General features: G+C 45.6%; 1 protein-coding gene across 5 annotated transcripts in view; it reads right to left on the reverse strand.

Annotated features, from left to right (window-relative positions):
• The window catches only part of LOC122809699 (zinc finger CCCH domain-containing protein 13-like), a 1,891,555-nt gene that overhangs the window by 1,453,021 nt on the left and 419,026 nt on the right, over positions 1-19,508 (reverse strand). For all 5 annotated transcript variants that reach the window (XM_044081418.1, XM_044081393.1, XM_044081403.1 and 2 more), the window contains exon 5: positions 6,836-7,477. In XM_044081418.1, coding sequence (XP_043937353.1) covers positions 6,836-7,477 — 642 coding nt within the window. The remainder of the gene's footprint in view (positions 1-6,835; positions 7,478-19,508) is intronic.

Below are 19,508 nucleotides of genomic sequence, written 5' to 3' on the forward strand. Positions count from 1 at the left end.
GTCCCAAGCAGGAGTAGGAGCTCTACGTGGGGGTCTTACATTCTTTGCCCCTCTAAGAAATTGCTTGAACAAAGGATGAGAAAACAATGGTGGGTCACAATTATAGTGAGCTGAAATTGCTGCAGCATGAATCTTAATGGAAGAGAAAGACAAACCTTTGTCCAATAACTCAGTAAGATATTGAAGAGCCACACTCAAATTAGGCTCAGAAACATCCAAATCCTTTGCTGCACTCCAAAATAAAAATCTCTTCCATTTTTCTGCATACACTTTACGTGTACTAGGTCTTCTGGCTTCCATAATCACGTTCAAAACTTGTTGAGGAAGCTGAGACCTGCTGTGGTTCAAAACAGAATATGCCAGGCTGTTAGATGAAGAGAGTGAAGCTTGACATTGAGTAGATGACCGTCCCTCTGAGACAAAAGGTGTGGAATTAAAGGTAAAGGCCATGGAGGCTTCCTTACCAGATTCCTCAGTAATGGGTACCAGTGTTGCCGAGGCCAATCTGGAGCTATCAAAATCATCCTTGGCTTGTCTTGTCTGACCTTTAGGAGTACCTTTGGGAGGAGAGGCAGAGGTGGAAAGGCATACACATGAAGATTTTCCCAACTGAACGAAAGAGCATCCACTTTCCAAGCTGTGTGATGAAACCTTTTGTGCAAAACTTTGGCAGCTGGTGGTTTAGTGGAGAAGCAAACAGATCTATGTCTGGAGTTCCCCATGACACTGTCAATTTTGAAATACATGAAGATCCAGTTTCCACTCGTGGGGATCCATGATTTGCCTGCTTAACACATCTGCTAAGGAGTTCTGTGCTCCTGGCAGAAACCTTGCCTGAAGATTTAGCTGCAAGCTGAGCGCAGTCTCCCACAAAATCATTGCTTGCCTGCATAGAGGATAAGAATGTGTTCCCCCTTGCTTGTTGATGTACCACATGACAGTTGTGTTGTCTGTTAGAATCAACACCTGCCCTGGAAGAAGTAACTCCTTGAAAGCCATTAATGCAAACTGGACTGCTAACATCTCCTTCATGTTGATATGTAGATGCTGTAGTCTGGCAGGCCACTTGTCTTGTATCCACTTTCCATTCAGATGAGCTCCCCAAGCTATGTCTGAGGCATCTGTCGTTAGAATCTGACTCGCCTCTGGCCGGGTCACAGAGAGTCCCTTGTTTAGGTGACATTCCTGAGCCCACCACAAAAATTCCTTTTGAATGCAAGGTATTATTGGAATGACAGTGTCCAAATCCTGGCAGTGCTGTGTCCATACATTTTTAGATACCATTGCAGCTTCCTCATATGCAGTTTGGCATTGGGAAGCACCAGAATACAAGATGCCATGAACCCTAAGGCTTGAAGGACTGTCCTTGCAGTCAGCCCGGACTGAAGAGATAGTTGATGGAAGTAAAGGGAAAGATTCTTTTGTTTGTCCGGGGTTAAAAAGGCCATCTGGGCTGCTGTATTCAGTCTCACACCCAGAAAGCACATGTCTTGAGAGGGTACTACACTGGACTTTATTTCGTTCACAGAATACCCCAGGCATCTTAGCACTGCTATCACATATTCCAGATGCTGAAGAAGCTCGTCCTTTTCTTGAGCCAGAATCAGACAGTCGTCCAAGTAAGGATAGATTTGTATTCCTTTTAGCCTGAAGAAAGCTACGACTGGAGCCAGAACTTTGTGAATACTCTGGGCAGTAGATAAGCCAAAGGGCAATGCAGAGAACTGATAATGGGAATTCCCAGCTCGAAACGCAGATACTTCCTGCAACTGAGTCTGATAGGCACATGAAGGTAAGCCTCCTTGAGATCTAAAGTTACCATCCAGTGATCTTTGCCCAGCAGAGGTAAAAGCTGTTGTAACGTCAACATTTTGAACTTGGGAATGTCCAGATAAGTGTTGAGGATAGACAAATCCAAAATTGGTCTCCACGTGTTCCCCTTTTTTGGTACTAGGAACAGGCGAGAATAAAATCCTAGGCCCCTTTCTGGCACAGGAACCGGCTGAATGGCCCCTATCTGGAGTAACAGAGAAATTTGCTTGAGAGCCTCTTTTCTTTGTATAGGAGGAATGTCTGGCATGCCTTTGAAAGGAGGCAAAGTATGGAAATAAAACCTGTAACCGTGGTGAACGATATCCAATACCCATCTGTCCTGGGTAATAACACTCCAATTTTCTTTGAAAAGTGCCAGCCTTCCTCCCAAAGGTGCTGCCAGACGAGAAGGCTCTGGCAGCTGAAAAGGCAGGTCATTGGGTCTGCTTACGAAAGGACTGACCCCTGCCCTCACCAGAAGACTGGGCAGGTGAACTCCCTGTTCTAGGCCTAAAAGAACCTTGAGCTCTGCCCCTACCACGTCTAGATCTACCCCTAGACTGAGAATCATAAGAAGGATATGTCCACCCCTTAGAAGGCCAATTTCTACTAAACTTCGGAGGCTGAACCTGCAAAAAATCTTTAACAGTCTGCATAGACTTAGCCTTGTCCTCCATTTTCTTTAAAACTGCTTCCACAGGCGCACCAAATAACACATCAGATTGTAAAGGAGCATCTAAAATCCTTGTCTTTACATGCTCAGCTAAATTCTGATCCCTCAACCAGGCGTGCCTGCGAAGAACAGCACCAGTGGCTGCCACCCTCGAAGAGGCCTGTACAGCATCAAAACCACATTGCAAGGAATGCTTACCCACCTGTTCAGAAACATGAACTAAATCCTGCAACTCTTTGCACTCAATACCTTCCGCCAGAGCATCTACCTTAGACTTCAATTGTGAAAGGAGATAATTTTGGTATTTCAACATGTGAAACTGGCAATTCAAAGCCCTCATGGCTAAAGTGGAAGAAGTATACACCTTCTTTCCCCATCTATCCAAAGCCCTTGCCTCTTTATCAGAAGGAACAGGATTTTTAACAACAGAAGCCTTAACACCTTTAGGGCCCTGAGAAACAGTTTCTGGGTCTGCCCTAGGACTCTTAAAAGATACTTATGAGCTTCAGGCACCCTATAATACCTATCCGGTTTAACTGGGGCAGGAGGCAAAGAATCAGGGTTCAGGGAAGCCTCTGCAAAAACATCTTCTACCACATCCAGAACAGGAGGTATAGCCAAAGGCCTATGCTGGGGTAGAAACAAAAATTCGCCAGGCCTTTTCCTGGAATCAGAGAAATCTTGACCTTCCCATTTAAAATGCTCCCTCATGGAATGAAGAGTCTCTGAAAAGAAAAATCCTCAGGAGGAGAAGCGGAGTAGAATCATCTACATCAGAATCAGAATAAGGAGGATACTCCTGCAAGTCTTCAGCCGAAGACTCAGAAGCCTGCGAACACTGCTCAAAACTCTCAAGCTCAGGTTCCACCCTAGGCCTCTTATGAGGGGGGGGCATAGAACCTCTAATCATAGTAATCAAATCTTCTGCCATTTTAAGCATATGTTTCTTAGGCAGAGACCCTGAAGAACTAGGGGAGACCCCCACTGAAGTTAACCCTGGCCTGCCTCTAGAAGAAGCTTTGGAAACAGAAGGGGAGGGCCTAACCACCTTAGGAAGGGAGGGGAGAACAGCTACCTGAGAAGCCCCTTCAGCCTGGCCTACCTCCTGAGAGGACACATCCTGTAACAGTAAAGTCTCTCCCTGAGAATCCAAAGGAACTTCTGGTAGAACCACCGGCTCCACCGAGCCCTCTAAAGAACCGATGTCCGGGACAGACGGTTCTTCCAACCTAGGCTTTGCTGCTTTGTCCTTGCGCTTTTTAGACGAAGCGGGCGTCGGAGCATCCCACGGCCTGTTGTAATTACCACGCTTCCCAAAACTAACCTGGCACAATCTAATCTTCTCTTAATAGTGCGTTTGTTAAATCTAGCACAAGAGCGACAGCCAACAACGTCGTGCTCAGGCCCTAAGCAAGGTATACACAAGGTATGGTAATCCCTATGAGGTATCTGTTTCCCACAAGAAATACAGTTATTCACTTTTTCTGACATCCGGTTAAATACTGAGGCAAGAAAAAAACAAAATATTCCCCAACGGGGTACTTAGCCAACTTTGATTCGGTCTGAAACTCCGACTTCAGAAAATTTCAGAACGCCAACCTGCACTCGCAATACTGCTTCTGCATCGGACCATGCGGCAAAAAAGACTGAGGATATGACGTCGGTCATGCGCATTTGTACCCCGACGTCCTGATGTCAGACAAATGCGCCTTGACCGACGTCAGCCTTATACTTTGGTATTCTGGCCGACTGGGACAGCGGACTACCCAAGTGTTAGGACTGCAGCAATGTGAGATGAAGAACATCTGGTAGGTCAATAGATTGGTTGATGTAAAAAACAAACTACCTTGGGCAAAAAGGAGGGGTTAGGACGCAGAGAAACTCTTTCCCTGTGGAAATCAAGTAGGGTCTCTTGACACTCAAGGCCTGCAACTCAGATATTCTTCTCGCTGAGGTAAGGGCTACTAGAAGTAGTTTTTTCCAAGACAAAAACTTTATATCACATGAGTTAGAAGGCTTGAAAGGAGGACTTGTTAACGACTGAAGCACCAATGTCAAGTCTCAAGGCTCTATAGAAGGCTTGAGAAGTTTAATATGTAATACTTCTTTCATGAAGGAGTTGTGCAGTCGGTTTTGACATAACAGATGAATTGTCGATTCCACTGTGAAAATTTGCAGTAGCTGCTAAACGTACTGTAATCGATGCTAAAGTTCTTGGGTGCAACAGGGTAGTGAGATACTGTAGGATCTTCTGAACAGGCATAGAAAAGGGATCCATGTTTTGTTTTTTGGCCCATCTAGAGAACCTAGTCCACTTACTGAAATAAAATTTTCTGGCGAATGGTTTGTGAGAAGCCAGAAAGATCTCGCAAACAGGGGATGGAATATCAGGCAGCCTTGCAATCATCGGAAATGGAAAAACCAAGCTGCGAGCTTGAGGCTGTGGAGATTGGGGTGAATCAGTCCCTGAGGATGAGACAGCAGTCCTTGAGATTGATCCAGGATCCACGGGCTGTGAATCAGGTGAGGCCATAGGAATGGGAACCACACTTGACGGGGTCAATTAAGGGGCAACGAGGATCACTTTGCTTCTCAACCTTTGAGCTTTCTGTAGAAATGTTGGGATGAAGGGAAACGGGGGGGGGGTGTACAGTAGACACGGGGGCCAATCGTGTGTCAAAGCATCCCTCGGTGACTCCCCCTGAAGGGGGATCAGGGCAAAGTAGCTTCTGCATTTGTTGTTCAGAGGGGTGAAGCAAACAGGTCGCAGCAAGGCCTGCCCCAGAAGTGGAAGATTTGAGCCACTATTATAGGATCGAGGGACCACTCGTGAAGCATCAGAATGTTCCTGCTCAGATTGTCTGCAATAAGACTGGAGCTCCTGGGAATGTGCATTGCTATGAGAAAGTGGTTGGAAGCCATCGCCCAATGCCATATTCTCATGGCTTCCAGACATATTTTCTATGTTTTTTTCACATCCCTGTGCTTAGGAGGTGGTGAGACCCTCCCATCCCAAAAAGAGCCTCCGAGAAGGGTGATTTCAGCATACCTTTCAGAATAAGTTTGCTCTTACATCCAGCCAACTTAGGGTTGCTGAAACTAGAACAAATATCACAAGATACATTAATGTGGTCAACACTCAAACAATAAACACACTGAGCATGACCGTCTGAGTTGGGCATCTTACGTCCACACTTATCAGACTGCTTGAACCTAAGCTTAGTCTTATCTGAAATTACGACAAAACACACTAGTACTATAATCCAACAAAAACTATAGCTACCAAAACAACAGCAAGAAGTTATAGTAAAGAGGGATAGCGTAATTTTTTTTTTTTTTTTTTAACAGATAGCTAGGAAGGAGCATCAGCAATGGTACTAAGAAATACCAAAAGGTAAAGAAAGGGCCTACCCAAGGTAGGGAGAAGGATTAGTACCAACGATGGTACGAAAGAACTACCAAGGTAGTGGGTAGGGTTTAGTCAGGAAATACAGGGTTTAGAAACAAGAGATAACCTTAGAAGAAAAAACTGACTAAGGAAAGGTAATTAGTCGATAAAACTACAAAGAACCACAAAACAAGCTACACTTTGCTTGAGAGAAAGGCTTGGCACGTCTGACGAGGAATGCTGCAAACGAAATCTGAAGAGACTGAGGGGGGCATTGTGGGTAGGACTTAGCTGAGAGTTTTTGGCTGGCGCAAGTTTGATACTGGCCGTGTCAGTTCCGAGGACGGAATTGAAGTCCTATCAGTAAGAAAAGAATGAATATTTACAACAGATCCAATGCTATATGGGGCTAGAAGCAGTAGTTTTGGACAACCCGTTTGAATTTTGTTACGATTATCCCGGTTTGTCTTTTACGTAGTCACTGAAAAGCAAGAAATGGTAATTAAATCTGACTGACTAAAAGAAAGCAGGGCATATGTGAAAACACATGTAAAGTCAATGCACTGACAGCAGCTTAGGGGCTATGAAGTAGTGTTTTAAAGCCAAACCCTGCATTGTGGGATAACTGGAGGAAGACTACAAAAAAAAATAAATAAATAAATAAAGATGCCGGACCTCATGTGGACAAACTCTGGAATTACATTAAAAATTCTAAAAAAAAAGTATAGAGAGTCCAAGTGTTAAAATGTAAGAAACATCAAGACTTGATAAAATAAACATGTCTGTGGGCATTGTTCTCCTTTAAGATATACAACCTTTCAGCAGCATTTTGGAATATGAAGCACTAAGCCATCAAACAGCCACAAACTTCTCAGGAAATGAAATCTGAACAACCAATCATACCAGTGTCACACATTTTAAGAAATGAATCATGTGTGGTTTACAACAGTCGGTGTACTAACCTTTCACGATTCATTCTCTCTTTACTGTCCATCTCTCTCTTTCTCTGTTCTTTCTTGTCCACTTCTTGCTTTCTTGGTTCTTCTCGCCTGTCTGCCTCCAGTCTTTTTGGATCATCTCTGTCTAAAGTCCGCCTCTTTGAATCATTTCTATCAGCGGAAGATCTTCTCTTCAGGTCATCCCTCCGGTCACTCTTCCGATCATCTCTCCTGTCATCCCTACGATCACTCTTCCTATCGTCCCTCCGGTCTGCTTTTCTGTCATCCTTGCGATCGTCCTTTCGGTCATCCTTGCGATCTTCCTTGCGGTCGTCCTTGCGATCTTCCTTGCGGTCGTCCTTTCGGTCATCCTTGCGATCTTCCTTGCGATCTTCCTTTCGGTCATCCTTGCGATCTTCCTTGCGATCTTCCTTTTTGCGATCGTCCTTTCGGTCATCCTTGCGATCGTCCTTTCGGTCATCCTTGCGATCGTCCTTTCGGTCATCCTTGTGATCGTCCTTTCGGTCATCCTTGCGAACGTCCTTTCGGTCATCCTTGCGATCGTCCTTTCGGTCATCCTTGCGATCGTCCATGTGATTATCTTTATGATCCTCCTTCCTTTCATCTTTAAGATCTTCCTTACGGTCATCACCTCTCTCTCTTTCCCTAAATAATAAAAAAAAAAAAAAATGTTAATACAAAACATATTTCATTAATTCAATTTTTTTGTCAAAATCCAACATCATAATTAACATATATGAATTTTGGGGCATCTTAACCATCCAAAAGTAACATTTAACAAGAACTCAAAACGGGCAAATGATGTTTATTAACATCCTCTGTGGACAAAGTTTTAAACAAAATTCAATAGCTTCCTCTATTCTCACAATAAGATAAAATAAGCAGAGTACGTCTCTAAAAAAAATCAGCAGCAACTGTTGTATTTTATTAAGTAAGCAACTCGTCACAGCTGAGGACAAAAAGCAAAGTCAGGGGATGAGGTGCAAAGCCCATTTCTAACCAACAAAATAGCATCACAAAAGAATACCCAAATCCTAATATGGTATGATTCAGCTTTGCTATGTAAAAGGTCAAAAAGCAACACCTACATAAGCAAAACATTAACGGTTCAGAAGACACATTTTCATGAAAAAATTACTGGGAAGAATGCAAACGGGGAGTCAAACAATATTTGTGGTGTAGCAGACATTCAACTGGAACCTCTGATGCACTTAACTGATGGGATCTCTGACATCAGCAAAAATCAGATGAGCAGTCTGACTTCCAGGGCTATGCATCCTCCCTCTTGCCTTAGCCAGGCAGATTCTACCTTACCCCTAGGATACTCACACTCCTGATGTAAAAACACCATCCATTAGCACTAAAGAATAGTTGTGTAAAATATGACCATAACCATAGATGTCCTTCTCTTCCATGTTGCAGTACTCTTGGTGTGGGATTTCCTGCCCTCAGGCGACTCGTACGTCGGCTTCTATAAAAAAGCTTCAGCTTGGCTGCTGTAGTGTGCATAGGATGTCACACGTAGGGCCATAAACCAAGGGGCCTCAAATGTGACGTCTGCATGCACAATCATCAGAACATATAGGCCAGCAGGCAGAGACTAAGGCCCACCAGAAGGAGGTGTGCCAGTTGTTTGCAGGTGTGTGACTTGGAGACCTACTGAAATGTAGGTAGTACAGGAAGGTATAAGACCTGAGAGGACTGGTGGGCAGGAAGGAATACTGCAACAGGGAAGAGAAGGACATCAATGGTTAAGGTAAGATTTTACACAACTATTCTATGTCCTTCTATTCATATGTTGCAGTATTCTAGGTGTGGGAGCGTACCACAGCTTAAGAGGATGACAGGGTGGTGGTAGATGCAGAGGGTTCTACAAGACCATGCAGGACTGCCCTTGCAAATCCTATCCTAGCTTTGGAAACATGGCCCAATTTGTAATGCTTTGTGAAGGTGTGGATAGTGGCCCAAGGTGGCTACTTCAAAAATGGATGCTGTGTCTAGGCCTTTCATGAAGGCCCTTGAGGCGGCTAGAGCTCTTGTAGAATGGGCCTCGATTCCCCTTCGGGGCTCCTTTCCATGGTCAGAATAGCAGAATCAAATAGCTTTTCTGATCTAGCATGCAGTGGTTTGCTTGGGGCTCTGGGGTGGAAGGAGACAAAAAGCTGGTTAGTCTTTCTGATGGCCTTGGGCTTTGTCCAGGTAGAAAGTAGTCTGTGGACATCCAGGGAGTGCAGTATCCTCTTCCCTTCGTTAGTGGGTGAGGGAAAAAAGGTGGGCAGCTGAATGGACTGGTTAAGAGAGAGATCACTGAACACTTTAGGCATAAAGGAGTGGTTGGTTCGCAAGGAGACGCTGTCTTTGTGGAAGACAGTGCAAGGGGGACAGGCCATTAGAACCTGCAGTTCTGACACTTTTGGCTGAAATGATAGCCACCAGAAGGACAGTCTTCCATGCACATATCTGTAAGGACAAAGGCCAGGCAGGTTCAAAGAGATGTTGGGTTAACTTCTCTAAGATCTAGTTAAGCTCCAAGGCATAAAGATGGGTTTCCTAGGTGGTCTCATATGCAAGACCCCTTTAAGAAAGAGCTTTACGTCGAGCCTGGTCAGCAAGGGGGGGGGGGGTTCCAGGGCAGGCAAGATGACATGGCAGAGAGGTGTAAACTTGCAGGAGAATAAGAAAGGTCACTTTTTATCAATTGAGACAAGTAGTTTAGAACCAGGGGAACCTTGGCAGAGCTGGGGTCCCTTCCCTTTTGCAGGCACCATTTTGCAAATCTTTACCATTTAGCCAGGTAAGATTTTCTGGTGGTAGGTTTCCTTGCCTCCCTTGGGATTGAAAGCACATCCTCTTAGTAGTGGTGTCTGAAAGGAATCAAAAGTTTATCACCCACAGAGTCAGACAACATCTGTACCTGTGGGTGTAGGACAGTTCCTTTGTCTTGTGACAGTGGTTTCACCTAGTAGGGTAACTTGAAGTGATTTCCCCTTTGCTAGTTTGTGAAGTAGGCGGAACCAGTGCTGCCTTGGCCAGTAGGGAGTCACTAACCAGATTTATGGTTTGTCCTTCTGAATTTTCAGGAGGACTTTCGGAATCAGTGGGAATGGGGAGAAGGCATAAAGGAACTTCTTCTCCCAAGAGATGCTGAAAGCATCCACTCTCCATGCTAGAGGGGACTGGGTTTTTGAGCAGAAGTTCTGCAGTTGCCTGTTCTGGGGGGAGGCAAACAGGTCTATTTGTGGAGCTCCCCCACCTCCCTGTTGAGCATCCATTCATGTTGAGGTGAGGAGGTCCTGCTCAAGAGATCTGTTTAGTGGTTGTCCTGTGAGGACATGTAGACCGTCCTAAGGACCAAGTTGAGCCAGGAGGCTAAGTTCCATATCAGCAGGGATAGACTGCACAGCTGATGGGCCTTTGTTCCTCCCTGCTTGTTGACGTACCACATCACTGTGGTGTTTTTGGTGACAATCTGGAGCAACCCTGGAACCAGAACGGGAGGGTGAAGATCTGTAGAGCTAATAAAGCTGCTACCATTTCCCTGATATTGATGTGTTTGGCCTGAATAGAGGGATGCCGTTTTTTTCCTGAATCTTGTAAGAGACCAGAGTTGCTCCCCAACCTGAATCAGAGGCATCTATGTGCATAACTTGGGTAAGGGTGGGGGGGCTGCAGTGGGAGCCCTGGGTTCAATTTCACTTCCTGGGTCCACCACTTGATTTCTGTTTTCAGACAGGGAAGGAGGGGGATGGCCTGCTCTCTGGGATGTAGGTGGTAGAAGTACAGTTGAGTGCACTTAACATAAATGTAAATGTTAGAGTGTATTCACTGTTGCAGTCATCACATTTGGGTTATCTGCCTGCAGGTAGCCCTCAGTCGGCCTGAATACCAGAGTCTTGGGATTTCTGCGTCAGATGCTGTCGCCTCTTTCATGACGTCAGGACGTCATGGGTATAAAACATGCAGCCAACGCAATTACAACAGTTTTTCTTGCCCCAGATGTCAGGAGCCCCCTAAATAGGAAGCAATTACATGATGTGGAACACCCCCAGCAAAAAGCAAATACCAGTGATATAAGGTATGCCAAACAAAAAGGATAGGTAGAAGAGAAGTCAGGGGGCTGGAGGGAGGGTAACCAGGACTGCAACAGTGAATACACTCCAACATCTAAATTTATGGTAAGTGTACACAACTGTACTATGTTCTTCATGTTTCACTGTTGCAGTCGTCACATTTGGATTGATTCCCAAAGCTGAGGATGGGTGGAGGCAGTCAAGAAGCATTAGGGCTGGCAAGCTGGCCCTGTAAGACTGCTGTAGCAAATCCAGCTGTGAATTTAGAAAAGACTGGTAAGTGGTAATGCTTGAAGATGTGTGTAGAGCGCTCCAGGTTGCAGCTTCCAGGATGTCTCTGGCAGGGACTCCCCTGAGAAATGCTGTAGAGGTTGACGTAGCCCTAGTGGAATGTGTTCTGATCCCCTGTGGGGCAGATTTCCCATGATGTTTGCAGCAGAAAAGGATGCAGTGTGCTATCCATGTAGAAATGTCTTGCCTTCTGCCCCTGTAACAAAACTGACTAGCAGCTGGTCAGATTTTCAGCAAGGCTTAGTCCTGTCCAGATAGAACCTAAGCTGCCTGTGCACATCCATGGAGTGCAGCATCCTTTTCCCTGTATTCTGAGGCCTAGGGAAAAAAGTTGGCAAATGAAAGGATTGGTTTAAAACCACACTAGATCCCAGTTTTGGCATAAAATGGTGGGGTAGTCCTGAGGGAACTCTGTCTGCATGAAAGATAATGAAGGGTTCCACGGCCATAAGGGCCTGCAATTCAGACACTCTTCTTGGTGAAGTGATGGCAAGAAGTAAAGCTGTTTTCCAGGAGAGGAATTTTTAACTCTGCTGAAGCAGCAGGTTCCAAAGGGTGGTAGCATGAGTTTTTCCAATACAAAGTTAAGGTCCCAGGCTTTGGTGGGCGGTCTTCTGGGGGGTGGGGGGGTTCTTACATTTTTTTGGCTCCTCTCAAGAACTGTTTGACTAGAAGATGAGAGAAGAGGGGTGGCTCAGTATTATAACGAGCTGAGATGGCGGAATCAGGAATCTTAATTGAAGAGAAGGATAGGCCTTTGTGGGACATTTCTGTTAAGTAATCTAGTATACGAGGTAAGCTGGGCACATTTGTGTCCCTTCCTCGAAACTGGCTGAAAGAATAGTATCTATTCCACTTTTCTGAATAGGATTTCCTAGTAGCAGGCCCTGGATGACATCCAGCACATGTTTATACTGAGGGTTCAGGGGATGAACCAGGCTGCTAGGTTCAGGGTTTATAACTGAGGATGCAAAATCTGGCCCTTCTGCTGGGACAGCAGGGAGGGGGTCTGAGGCAGGTGCCAAGGTGGCAGTATTGTCGGACTGCGCAAAGGTGGGTACCAGTGCTGGCGTGGCCAGTCTGGTGCAATCAGGATTGTCCCATTTGATCTTAAGTAGAAGCTTCGACAGGAGGTGCAGAGGGGGAAAGGCACAGATTGAGAGGTTTTCCCACGTAAAGGACAGAGCATTCACTTTACATGCTTGGCTGCGGAGAGTTCTGGTGCAATATTTGCTCATTTGAAAGTTCTGAGGGGAAGCGAAGAGGTCCACCTCTGGTGCCCCCCCACCTGTGGATCAGCAGCTTGAATGATATAGGTTCCAGTTTCCACTCATGTGGGTCCATTAGATTTCTGCTTAAGTTGTCTGCCAGTTTGCCTGGCAGGAATTGAGCTTGCAGGTGCACTAGGTTGCTCAAGGCTGTGTCCCACAGAGCCATGGGTAACCTGCAGAGGGGGTAGGAAAGGGTTCCCCCCCTGCTTGTTTACGTACCACACAACTGTGGTGTTGTCTGTCTATCAATAGTCACCCTGGAAGAATACGGCGTTTGAAGGCTGTCAGAGCATTCTGTACAGCTAACATTTCTTTTTTTATTGATATGCAGATGCATTTGCTTTGGGCTCCATTTGCCTTGAATACCCTTGTCCTGCCATGTGAGCCCCCAGTGTATAATCTGCTGTTAGGGTTTGGACGGCAGGGGGTAGAGTGAAAGTGAGTCCTTTGTTGTGGTAGCAGGCCTCTGCCCAGCAAAGAAACTCTGCCCTTATGCAACGAATGACAGAAATCATTGTTTCCAGGTCCTGAGAAAGTTGACACTAGAGACTTAAGTACCACTGAAGTTTCCTCATATGCAGTCTTGCATATGGAATTATTAGAATGCAGACAGGCCATGAACCCTAGGGCTTGCAGTATTTTTCTTGCAGATAGCTGGGGGTTTTGGTGGCCAGTAGAATGAAGTAGTTTGTCAATAACATTTGTTTTTCTGAAGTGAGGAATGCCATCTGGGAAGTCGTGTTCAAGCTTGCTCCCAGGAATACAATCTGTTGGCTGGGTACCTCATGCGATTTCTTTTTGTTGGTGGTGTACCTCAGTGAAGTTAGAAGTCTCTATACAAATAACAGGTGCTGGAGTAGCAATTCCTGACTGTCCACCTGAATCAGGCAATTGTGCAAGTATGTGTGAATTAAAATTCTCTGCCTGCAATATGCAATGGCTGGAGCTAGGCATTTTGTGAACTCTGGGCGCAGTAGATAAGCCAAAGGGAAGTGCAGAGAACTGATAATGCATAGAACCTATTGGGACACTTAGGTATTTCCTGCAAGATTCCCTTATGGGGATGTGCAGATAAGCCTTTATTTTTTTTTTTTTTAATCTAGGGTGGCTAGCCAGGAGTCCTTGGCTAGCATAGGAAGCAGCTATTGGAGAGTAAGCTTCTTGAACCTTGGAACCACCAGGAAGTGGTTGAGAATAGACAGATCCAGGATAGGGCGCCAAGAGTTTTCTATTCCTGGGTACCTGAAAAGTACAGTTTTGTACCTACCATAAATGTAGATGTTAGAGTGCTAATACAGCTGCAGTCATAACAGATGGGTTATCCTGCCGTCAGGCGGGTCCTCGGTCGGCCGAATTCCAAAGTCTAGGTCCGGCGTCGGTTGTCGTTGCTTCCTCCCTGACGTCAGTGCGGCAGGGATATAAAAGAGCCAGCAGACACCATCTTCTTCAGTTTTTCTTGCCCCAGATGTCAGGTCCCCCCCAGAAGGAAGGCAAAACATAAACTTATGTAATAATGCAATATAGAATAATCAAAAAACAGTAGTTTGCAAGCAAATACACCATAAAAGAATACCCCAATCAGGTTGTATGAGAAGGTGTTTGTCATAAGGCCTGTCCTAAGAGGGGATGGAGGGAGGGAAACCTGGACTGCAGCTGTATTAGCACTTGAACATCTACATTTATGGTAGGTACAAAACTGTACTATGTTCATCGTGCATACAACTGCAGTCATAACAGATGGGTAGAATCCCAAAGCTAAATAGGGGTGGCAGGCACTAAGTGGAACTAGGAGGAGCCAGGATGCCCTGCAAGACTGCTGTGGCAAAGCCCACTCTAGATTTAGAGTATAGTGGAAGGTGATAGTGTTTGGAGAAAGTGTGCACTGAACTCCAAGTGGCTGCTTCCAAAATGTCCTTGGTAGGAACCCTCCTGAGGAAAGCTGCAGAGGTAGCTGTGGCCCTTGTGGAGTGGGATCTGATGCTTGAAGGCACAGTTTTTCCATGAAATGTGTAACAAAAGCGTATGCAGTGGGCTACCAATTTTGAGATAGTCTGTTTGGAGATAGCCTTTCCTTGAGCACCTGTAGCATAGGACACAGAGTTGCTCGGATTTTCTGAATGGCTTTGTCCTGTCCAAATAATAACGAAGTTGTCTGTGAATGTCCAAGGAATGTAGTGGTCTTTCCCCTTTGTTTTGTGGGTTAGGGTAAAAGGTAGGTAAGTGGATAGTCTGATTCAAGGCTACACTGGATACTACCTTTGGCATAAAGGAAGGGTTGGTTCGTAAGGAAACTCTGTCCTGATGGAAAAGGATGAAAGGTTGCACAGCCACGAGGGCCTGTAGTTTCGAAACCCTGCGTGCTGAGGTGATAGCCAGAAGGAAGCCTGTTTTCCATGACAAATATTGTAGTTCTGTTGAAGCAGCTGGCTCAAATGGAGGCATGGTCAGTTTTTCCAATATGAAGTTGATGTCCCAAGCAGGGACTGGTGGTTTCCTTGGGGGTTTTATATTCTTAGCCCCTCTGAGGAACAGTCTTGAGAGGATGAGAGAATAAAGGAGGATCTGTGTTGTATTGTGCAGAAATGGCTGAAGCATGGATCTTGATGGAGAAGGAAAGTCCACTGTTTAACATCTAAGCTAGGTACTGTAATATTTGAGGTAAATTTATTACCCAAGGATTCTGGCCCTTTTTCTGATTCCAGGCACAAAACCGTTTCCATTTGGCGGAGTAGGCTTTTCTAGTAGAAGGTCTTCTGGCCTCCAAGATGACATCCTGCACCTCCTTGGAGACAAGGGTCTGTTGGGAAATCAAGGGATTCTCCATACGGCTAGATTGAGGGTTTTTAGCTGGCTGTGAAGAGTTTTGAAGTTGTGCTGGGACAACAAAAGAGGCACTAGAGGCAGGATCCATGGTGGGGAATGTGTCAGGCTCTTCAGGAGTGGATACCAGTGTTGTCTTGTCCAGTCCGGAGCAATGAGCATCATTTTTGGCCTCTCTGCTCTGGCTTTTAATAGAACTTTGGGCAGCAGAGGGAGAGGTGGAAAGGCATAGACTGTCAATGTTGTCCAATTGAAAGTGCGTCCACTTTCCAGGCCTGAGCAAAATTTTTTCAGTTGGTAATTTCTGTGGGTAGCAAAGAGATCTATGTCTGGCTGTCCCCATGCCAGAGTTATCTTTTGCGAAAACTTGAGGATGCAACTTCCATTCGTGTGGATCTGTCATATTTCTGCTTAGGCTGTCTGCCAGTGTGTTTTCCTTCCCTGGCAGGAATTGTGCCTGAAGTTGGATTTGCAATTCCAGAGCTGTGTTCCAAAGGGACATGGCTAGTCTGCACATTGGGTATGAATGAGTTCCCCCCATTGGGTATGAATGAGTTCCCCCGTTTGTTTATGTACCACATCACTGTGGTGTTGTCTGTCCTTATCAATAGCTGGCCTGGATGCAGTAGGTCTTTGAAGGCCATAACAGCATTTTGCACTGCTAGCATTTCCGTTTGATTGATGTGTAGGTGCTTCTCTTTTTGGGACCATTTTCCCTGAATGCACTGATCTGTCATGTGCACCCCCCAGGCGTAGTCTGAGGCATCTGTTGTGATGATTTGATTTGCTTGAGGTATGCAGAAGGGGAGACCTGTTTCTTTGGCATGCTTGAGCCCACCACAGAAATTCCTTTTGAAGACATGGAATCAGTGGTATAATTGTTTCCAAACTGTGGCTGTGTTGAGACCATAAGTTTTTTAGGTACCATTGAAGTTTCCTCATATGCAGCTTTGCACATGGGAACAGCAGGATGCAAGATGCCATGAATCCCAGAGCCTGCAGGACTTTCCTTGCAGTCAGCCTGGTGAAGGTTGCCATTTTGCTGAAGTATTGAGATAGTTGCCCTTGTTTGTCTGGCGTGAGGTAGGCCATCTGGGTGTTTGTATTCAAGCTAGCACCCAGGAAAATTGTTTGAGAGGGTATTAGTTTTGATTTTTTTTTGTTGACTGTGTATCCCAGAAAGTTCAACAGTTTTATTACAAACGCCAGGTGTTTCAGAAGTATGTGCTTGCTGTCCGCTTGGATCAGGCAGTCGTCCAGATATGGGTATATTTGTATCCCTTGAAGTCTGCAGAAGGCAATTACTGACGCCAGGTATTCATAAACACTCTGGGCGCAGTAGATAAGCCAAAGGGCAATGCAGACAATTGATAATGGGTTGAACCTGCAAGAAATCTGAGGTATCTTCTGCAATCTTGTCTGATAGGGACATGCAGGTATGCCTCCTTGAGGTCCAATGTTACCAGCCAAGACTCCTTGCCCAGCATGGGAAGAAGCTGCTGTAATGTGAGCATCTTGAATTTTGGTACGTGTAAATATGTGTTTAGGATGGATAGGTCTAAAATAGGTCTCCAATCTTTGTCCTTCCTTGGTACCAGGAATAGTCTGGAATAAAAACCTTGACCTTGTTCTTTTGCAGGTACCTCTTGAATAGCTTTCATGTCCATGAGAGCTGAAATTTGTTTTTGTGCCTCTGCCCTTTGATTTTGTGGCAGGTTTGGCATGCCTCTCATTTTTGGAAGGGTGTGAAAGTGGAATCTGTAGCCTCTGTCTATAATGTCCAGGATCCATTTGTCTTTTGTGACAATATGCCAATTTTTTGAGAATAATGCCAGTTTTCCGCCTAAAAGTGCTGCCATTAAAGTTTTGCTTGGCAGGCAAAGGAGAAAGTCATTGTGTCTGCTTTCTGAATGACTGTGATCTATATCTTCTCCACCTCTTGGGGTTGGTGCTTGCCATTATCTGGCTCTGAATGATCCTTGAGATTGCCCTCTACCCCTCGGGCGCCTGTATCTGCCTCTGAGGTCTGTCCGTGGCTGGAAAGGACCAATTTTTTGAAGGCCAGTTTCTGCTGAAACGTGGAGGTTGTACCTGTAGGAAATCTTTCACTGTTTGCATTGATCTTGCCTTTTCCTCCATTTTCTTTAGTACCTCCTCAGCTTTAACACCAAACAATACATCTTTTTGAAGAGGTGCATCTAGTAATTTAGCTTTGACATGATCTGGTAAGGTTTGCTCTGAGCCAAGCATGTCTACGTATGACAGACCCTGTAACAGCAGCTCTACATGAGGCCTCTAAAGCATCAAAACCACACTGCAAGGTATGTTTACCCACTTGCTCTGCACTATGCAACAAATCCTGCAACTCCTTTAAATCTGGTTGCTCAGGTTGTGTCATTTTGCTTTAACTGAGAACAAAAACTGTTGATACTTTAACATATGGAACTGACAGTTTAATGCCCTCATGGTTAAAATGGCCGAGGTATACACCATTTTCCCCCCACCTTTCTAAAGCTCTGGAATGTCTCTCTGAAGGTAATGGGTTTTTAGCAGTAGAGGCCTTAATTCCATTGGGACCCTGTGAAATGGATTCTGGGTCAGCAGCATGGCCTTTGTATAGGAACTGGTGTGAATCAGGAACCCGGTAATACCTGTCAGGTTTAACAGGAGCTGGAGGTAAAGAATCTGGGTTGAGACTGGCTTCTGTGTACACATCATCTAATATATCTAAGCCAGTAGGGATAGCCAGAGGCCTGTGCTGGGGTAGCAAGAGAAAATCCCTGAGCCTTTTCTTGGAATCTGAGTAATCTTGGCCTTCCCAGTGAAAGTGTTCCCTCAAGGTATGTAGGGTTTCCCCAAAAGAATAGTCCTCGGGAGGGAATAGACTCCTCTGCATCAGAGTCTTCAAAAGGAGAATATGTATATTCCTGGTCCTCAGAATGCTCTGAGGTAATAGAGGCTTGATCTGAGGAAGGGTAGTCTTCCTCTAACCTGGGCCTTTTGTCCGAGGGGGGTTGAGAACCCCTGATAAGAGTAATCAAATCTTCAGCCATTTTGAGCATCTGTTTTTTAGGCATGAGGCCTTGAGAGTGGGTCTGTGGTCCTTGTTTTTTAGTTTTCAAGGCTGCTTTAGATTTTGTGAAAGCCTTAATGGAGAAGGAGGAAGGCCTGAAAACACCTTGAGAAATGGCAGGCCTGTCAAAACTCTGAGTTTCCCCGCCAAGAGTGGCGTCTGTATCTGTAGTCGGAATGGGGGCCGAGGAGCCTGCGACCTCAGGCACAGAAGACACCGGTAATGAGTGTCATCGGTACTCAGGGGCTGCGTAGGCGCCTCGCTGAGAACCGGAGAACCGGTAGTCGGCCTTAGCGTGGTGTCAGTAGAAGTCGCGGACCTCTTATGTCGGTCCTTATCTTTGCGTCTTTTACTCAAAACTGGAGTCGGAGTATCCGACGACATAATGTAATTAAATTTACCAAAAGTGGTGGGCGAACTCCGCCCGACGCTTAATAGTGTGTTTGTTGAATCTAGCACAAAAATGGCAGGCCGAGACGTCGTGGTCTGGGCCTAAGCAAGGAATACAGAAAGAATGGAAATCCTTATGCGGTATTTGCTTCCCACATGAAATGCAATTATTAACTTTGTCTGACATCGGTCTGAGGCAAGAAGAGTTTCCCCAACGGGGTACTTAGCTTTCAAGAAGACTTCGGCTGAAATATTTTCGTAAATCTCAGGAGCTGGCCGACCGGCACTTGCGAACTGCTTCGGGCACCGCGCGGCAAGAAAGACTGAAGAAGATAGCGTCGGCTGGCTCTTATACCCCTGCTGCACTGATGTCAGGGAGGAAGCGACGACAACCGACGCCGGACCTAGACTTTGGAATTTGGCCGACCGAGGACCCGTCTGACAGCAGGATAACCCATCTGTTATGACTGCAGCTGTATGCACGATGAACATCTGTCTGGAGTAAAAACCTTGTCCCCTATGATCTGCTGGGACAGGTCAAATAGCCTTGACACTGCAAAGAGAAAATACTTGCTTTTGGGCCTCTGTTCACTGGTGTGGGGAGGTCTGACCATCCACTTGGGGTTGGCAGTGAGTTGAAATAGAATCTGTATCCCAGGGATACCATGTTCAAGACTCATCTGTCCTGGGTGATGTACTCCCAGGTTATTTGCATGTAGTGCAAGTTTTCCTCCTAAGGGTGCAAGTACTTGGGCAAGGCT

This window comes from Protopterus annectens, chromosome 1.part1, assembly GCF_019279795.1.
Source record: "Protopterus annectens isolate FY-2018-M chromosome 1.part1, PAN1.0, whole genome shotgun sequence".
Lineage (NCBI taxonomy): Eukaryota > Metazoa > Chordata > Ceratodontiformes > Protopteridae > Protopterus > Protopterus annectens.